General features: G+C 40.5%; 1 protein-coding gene across 1 annotated transcript; it reads right to left on the reverse strand.

Annotated features, from left to right (window-relative positions):
• Positions 1 to 332: 332 nt before the first annotated feature.
• Positions 333 to 6,541, reverse strand: LRIT2 (leucine rich repeat, Ig-like and transmembrane domains 2). The gene is made up of 3 exons (XM_070946130.1): positions 6,426 to 6,541; positions 5,166 to 5,947; positions 333 to 1,132 (listed from the first exon to the last, which is right to left on the reverse strand). The coding sequence occupies exons 1-3, from the start codon at positions 6,539 to 6,541 to the stop codon at positions 333 to 335; spliced, it is 1,698 nt and encodes a 565-aa protein (XP_070802231.1).
• Between the last annotated feature and the right edge of the window lie 566 nt (positions 6,542 to 7,107).

Raw genomic sequence — 7,107 nt, forward strand, 5'->3', positions numbered from 1 at the left:
TCTTCTTCGCCTCCTCCACCTCCTGCTTCTCCTCTTCCTCTTTTTCTTCTTCCTCCTCCTCCTCTTCCTCCTCCTCTTCTTCCTTCTCCTTCTCCTTCTCCTTTTCCTCCTCTTCCTCCTCCTCCTCTTCTTCCTCCTCTTCTTCCTTCTCCTTCTCCTTCTCCTTTTCCTCCTCTTCCTCCTCCTCCTGCTTCTCCTCCTCCTGCTGCTTCATTATTGAGGAGGCACACAAGTTAAATTGATTCATCCATCAATCTAACTATCTATCTACTGATTCGTCTGGATGGAAAGCTTCCATCTCTCCTCCTGGTGGGGGCCTGGATGGATAATAGCTAATAGAGATCAGCGCTGTTTTGACCCTCAGCCGCCCGCTTCTTTGCTTTCTCCTCTTTCTCCTTGCTTTCCTTCTGCTGCTTCTGGTCATCACTGGAGTCTTGGTGGCACAGCCCTTCTTCACTGCCTCCTGGCAAACTATCAAATTTGCTTTTTGTAGGTGCGCCTTTGATGTTTGTGCTCCATTTCTTGATACAGCAGCTAGCACATTTCTCTTTGCAGCTGCACCTGGCCTCTGAAGTACATAGGTACATCCCAGCAGGGACCACCAATACCATGGCACATATAACGACAATGATATGGATCATCTGCCCTCTCTGTTCCAATTCACTGATGTCACTTCCTGTCACAAACACAATACACTGGCTCTTTGGGGGCACCTGCTTCCTCAGACTTATGCACACTTCGTACTTGGTAACAGGGAGCAAATTGCTAATGGAGTATGTGTTGATCCCAGGACCAATATAAACCATGTCTTTCTTAGCCTCATCGTATTTGCCAAAATGGAGGGTATACCAGGTTTCCTCCGGATTTTCAGCCACGGTATACCATTCCAGAGTAATCCCGTAGACCGTCTGCTTGGCAATCTGCAAGTTGATATAGGCCTTCTCATCTATGATTGAGGAAGAATAAGATGGTGTCGCTAGTTGAGGAGCCAGAATGTCCAGCATTGTGGTAGCCGAGGAGTTGCCAAGGAAGTTGGAAGCTGTACATGTATAATTCCCCTCATCCATAAGATGGGCTGAAGGAATCACCAGTTCTGTTTTGAAAGACTCTTCGCTCATGTGAGTAATAGAAACTAGAGAAAGAAAGACAGAAAGAGAGTGGAAACAAGCAATTAAATTTTCTATGTTCAACTATAACAACCCTATGGAATGCATGGTAGCCATCTTCAAAATTGGTTTGGGATTGGGAAAAGGATCAACATGAAGGGTCCTCGGTGCTCTGAGCTTGGCTGTTTTCTTGCAGATGTTTCATTTCCCAAACTGGGTAACATCAATAAGTGTTAGATGAATATGTTTATTTTCCAAGTACTGTATATTAGATGTGTACAACATAACTACCTGACTGTAAACAAGCAACCATTTTTGAAAGCCAGGTCGCTTGGTAGAGAGAGCGGTAGCATACAAATCTAATCAATAAATAAACAATAAACAAAGGAAAGAAAAAAAGCCCAACCATAACAACTTTCAGAGTATGGTGCAACTTGATTTAGGTTTTTTGTGAAAAACCTAAATCAATAAAATTTTGTGTTTTGTTTTGTTTTGTGCTAACATTTCTATGCTGCTCTTTTCCAACTAACTCTGACTGGTGTATTTCATCAACAAGGATTAAAAAGAGCAAAAAAAGCTACTTCAACTATAACAGACTTGCACTATGAGGGAGATGGGCAGTTTCTAAATATGATATATAATTTTTTAAAAAACGATGCTACCAATCAGAAACAGACCTCTCCCAAAAGCTCTCTCCCAGAATCAGGTTTTACACCTCTGCAGAAATAAGTGAGGATTATTAGTTCCCAAGTAGGCCGTCTCTTCCAAACCTTTTTTGATGGACACATTCTTTTCTAAGTTAGCAGTCTTGAAAATAACCAGACCTCGATAGAAGATGGGCGTTCCTGAATTTAGCTGATCATACAAGTTTTACTCAATGTCAAGGCTGCTGATACTTCTATACACAGTAATTACACCTGGTTCTTATTCCTTTTTTTGACAACTTTTTTTTTTGCTCACCAATGAGGTTTGTGTACCAATCTATTATGTCTGCTTATTTCAGCAGTCTCCCATTTTTTAAAAAAATCCAAATGGATTACAGTTATCGTTTGGGCTATTGATTGACAGTTGACAGTTGGGTGTGCGAATATCCCACATCATAATTATCCACACCCATAATCAGGCATGGTGGCTCAGTGACTTAATGACTTTTGAGAAACAGTTTCAGCTCCAGCAGTTCGAGTCCAGGCACTGCATGGCAGGGTGGGCTCCTATCACTTACCTCAGTTTCTGTCCACCTAACAGTTTGAAAGCATGTTCTATGTGAGTAGATAGATAGGTACAACTTCGGTGGGGAGGTGAGCTGGTGCTCTGTGCAGGCAGTCAGATTCCTGATGTCTCTGAACTTCCCTGGTTGTGATGCCTGCTTGAGATGCAGATCCTGGAAGGGAGGGGGCATTGGGTGATGCTGCAGGAAGAGCCGTTCATCTTCCTCTCTGATGGGAAGCCAGCTTGCCCTCCTGTAGCACACTTTGGGAAGCACACAAATGTGTCCTATAACAGGGCTGGTATCCTAGTAAGCCAAACTACTACTCTGCAATAGCTTGCCAGTCTCCCGACTATTGTTACAATGCCACACGCTCATCATTGTCATTACCATCATCATTATAAGGTTAATACATCAATCAACTGCGCCTATGTTGGGAACAAACTTGGACATAAGATTTTAACACCAGTGGTGGGCAAACAAGGAACAAAACCCCACACAGTGCCCTGACTCAGTCACTAAAATGCAATATCTGAATGATTTGCTTGATTCTATTTTAATCCTCAGATATGTAAAGACAAATAACGTAATACTGCATAATACATCTGTTTCTGCCTTTCAGCTTTCGATAATATGAAACAGGACAGATATGTTTTGAAAAAGTATGAGGGCTGCTGAAGAAAGGCGAACAGGATTTATTTCAGGTAAGTCAAATTAATTTCAGTTGGAGGTAATCATGATTTCCTTGTGCTTAAAGGCCACAGCTCAATACTGTTAAGGATCCTTAGTTCCTGTGATAAATATTATCACAGCCAATGTACAGAACAGACTTCAAAAAAAGTGAAAGTAAGAAAGCAGATGATATACTCTATACTGACTCTCTACCACAGTGATCAACGGTTCATCAACATGGAAAAAAATCAATTAAATCCAATCAGGGGCCTCTAAGTTGGAAATTTAGAAGTTAGGTTATTGTCTCAAACACTTTGTCTATGTAAATCAGTCATGCCTATTCTTATAGGCAGTGATTTTACAGGGTCTTGGACAAGACTTTCCAGTACCTATGACTCAGTGGTGCATTGCTCCCAGTTCACCCCAGTTCAGGCGAACCGATAGTGGTGGTAGTGGGAGGCTCCGCCCACACCCACCCAGACATCATCAAAAACACTCTGCGCATGCGCAGAAGCACCGCACGCTACCAATAGCGAACCAGTAGTGCCGGGATTTGAAACCCACTACTGCTATGACTTCATTATTTTAGTCACAGAGGACAAATACTAAGTGTGGGACTTTTTGTAAAGAAAATTATGCATCGGATGAAGTTTACGCCTTGAAGCCAGCATCCCGTGACTGACATTTTGATTTGGAGGGGTGAAAAGGGAAGGATGTTATGTTGTGAAACAACATTTATTAGGCAATAATTTATGGGATGCCAAAAGGGGAGGGAGGCCCAATGTAATAATACACTGAATTTACTGCTTTTCTCTCTGTTGTTATAGTGATAAAAATCAGTGGCACAGAGTTAGATTGGGAAGACTCAGGCTTAAATCTTTGTTCACTCTGAGGTATCCACCACATTTTCTTATCTATGTTATAGGATTGCTCTAAATATAAAATAGGGAAACCCGCGGTTATGCTGTTTTAAACTTTAAAAAGCTCAAACGTAGCAAGGGGTAAGTCTAAGAAAAACTGGGAAGGCAGGATATGTTATGGGTCCTAGTGATTAAGGATGTACGATGAAAAGGGGCCTTCTTGCGGGTGGCTCCTTCTTTATGGAACATAATTCATCCCATGGTACAAATGAGCCCCCAGACTGCTCCTTTTCCCAAAAGTCCTAAAAATCTGGTTTGGGTGCTCAGAAATGAACATGGTGCTGAACCAGTTGAGTTGTGTGGAGAGAATGGGATGGGATTCTTTATCTTTTTTTATGTGCTGGATTTTTAAATGCTATAAGCTGTTTGTAGTTACCTATATGTGAATTGGGCAGCTATATAAATTGGTTTAATAAATAATAAACAAATAAAAATGAAGAGATCCTGATAAAAAGTATCTGCTACTTCTGTCCTAATTTTAATAGCAGACTTAGGGTGACTTACTTGTATGAAAATGGTTCAGGTCTTGGGTAGGCTTTGTGTTTAAGCATTGGCAACTCAAAGGTGCTTTTTCAAGAGGCAATTGAACTTTCCGGCTTTTCTTTGAAGACATTTTGCTTCTCATCCAAGAAGCTTCTTCAGCTCATTGTCAGTCCTGGAAACCATCTTTTAATTTGGTTCTTCAGGCTGCCACATTTAGTGCTGTGGGAAACTGGGAGGCGGGGTTGTATGGAGTTGAGGAGATATCTAGCCATAATAACATTCTTTTCTCTGAGAGTCAAGGACATCCTGCCCTGCACCTGGAGTGGGAGGACTTTCTTTTGGGTGGGGAAAACCTGAAAGCTTTCAGATTCTGGTTTTCCCAGATGTGCCAATATAACATCTCTAATAAAATGGAACTTTGAGGAACTTCTAGCCTCGGAGTCTCCTTTCGTTGGAGGTGTTACTTGGAACTCTGACACTCATCTTCAAAGAAAAAACAAAAAAGTCCAGTTGCCTCTTGAAAAAGCACCTTGGGACAATGATGAACTGGATAACTGAGAATCTCCTTAGACATTGGCAACTCAGTTTCCCAATGAAGTAAAATAATTGATTTTCTCCCATTAATAAGGTAAATAAACCAGCATAATTGGTATAGAGACCAATCACCAATCAGAAGAATTTGAAAGAAGAGGAAGGAAAAATTACTTGCCAAAATTCACAGTTGTTATAAAATAAGAATATTTTATGTTAAATATTTTAGCTTGGAATCATACTCACCATTAAGCCCCCGTAAGTGTTTTAATGGATAATTCCACCAAATCTTTGGAGAAGGATTAGCTTTTACCAAACAAGTCAACGCTGAATTTTCTCCAAGAAACACCGTAATATTTGGTTTGGAACATGTCACAGAAGGTCTCCTGCAGCTGTTCAGCTCCACTTCATGGAAGTATTTGCCTGCCCTAGATTTAGGATTTGCACACATTAAATAGGAATTTATGAGGACCATAGGTGGGCCTATAGAATTGATGAACTGGACAAACCCTCGCAGACGGCAATCACAAATCCAAGGGTTATCATGCAAAGACAAGACGGTACTAGAAACTGTTTCTGCTTTCTTCTCCAGCTGCTGGAGTTTTTGGTAGACAGGCCAATTATAGAACACTTCTTTGGAGATGACAGTAAGCTCATTGCAAGATAAGTCTAAGTAGGTCAACCTGGAAAGGTAGCGTAAAGCATGTTCTGGTAGGACATCAATCTTGTTGCATTTCAGATCAAGGATTTCTAAAGCTGGTGTATCTCGGAACGCTGTCCATGGTACTGAACGCAAACGGTTCCCCTGAATTCTCAGCTCCTTCAGCTCCTTCAGGTGCTCAAGACTTTTTAGATCCATCACTGTGATGTTATTAAAATTAAGCCAGAGGTATTCCAAGCTGCTAACATTAGAGAAGGTGCCACGGAACAATTCGGTCAGCAAGGAATTTTCAATTCTTATTTTTTTGATATCTTGAGGGATCTCCTCTGGGAACTTTCTCAAAAATGTTGATACGCAAAACAAACTCCTAAAAATTAAATCAGAAAATAGAACAATGTTGTGATGGGTTGCTTGCATTCATTTTTAATTCACTCTGTGTTGTATCATACAACCCAGTGGGTTTTCATTTCCCTCACTCACTCTGGAGCCCAAACAGTGATATTGGTTATTCTTCATTTCCAAGTTATAAAACACAAACCATTATTTCTACAATATCCAAAATATTACATTACTCTCAATATTACAGGAATAAATCACATAAATATATTTCAAGCATATAATAATATACATCTGGGTTGAATCTGGCTGTTGGCAGGCAAACATTTCCACTGAAAACCAAGGAATGGTGTCTGCTGATCAATCATATCCAAGTTTCCCTCTTCTATATTGAAATCTGGATGGGCTGTCAGCCTGAATACTTATTAATATATCCATTTCATGATAAACCTTGGCTGAATTTCCCCATAGGAAGTTATTCAATATTAACTATTGTCAAATATTCTTACCTTCCAAGTGTATCGTTGAAACAGGAGCATCCGGTGACACAATCTGAAGTTGCTGGATTTATCCCAGAGAAGTAAAAAAGCAAAATAAGGGAAAACATGTGACTGGTGAGTTCCATCTTCTGCCTCAGTAAATCAATATGGTTTGGTTTTGCAACAGAGAGAACAAGCGTCCCAAATCCTATTAGGTCTAATCTTTCTTAGCAGTAGGGCAAAACTGCTTCTGAAGGACTTGTGTGCAATGTGTTTCTGTGCAAGAAGTATCGGTTAAGCTTAGGTAACCTACTGCAATGCTAAAAGGAAAATATATTCTATTCAAAAAGTTTCATCCTTCAATGTCCAAATATATTTCAAAACTACATACTTTGCAAAATCACCTGTCACAGCAACGGCTCAGCAGGCTTACAAATAGTTCTGATACACTTTGAAATCTTTCTATCTAAAACTTTGGTTCATGTAGCTTTATTAGGGCCTGCTATCCTTCTGAGGCCTATGGACGCTGATAGTCCAATAGGCTATTTTTCCATTTCTCACATATCATTTCATCTCTGTTAGTGAGAACTCAGTCCAGTATGGCTGGCCCTCTAGTTCCCTTCTCTACCTTTTGGGAGACAACCTTGTCTGCTAGGTTTGTCAGGAACCTGTTTGATCTTGGTGCAGAGTTTGTCCCCAGGTGATGTTAAAG

The sequence above is a fragment of the Pituophis catenifer genome, unplaced genomic scaffold, assembly GCF_029215685.1.
Source record: "Pituophis catenifer annectens isolate HBS135680 unplaced genomic scaffold, rPitCat1.0.hap2 SCAF_6, whole genome shotgun sequence".
Classification (NCBI taxonomy): Eukaryota; Metazoa; Chordata; class Lepidosauria; order Squamata; family Colubridae; genus Pituophis; species Pituophis catenifer.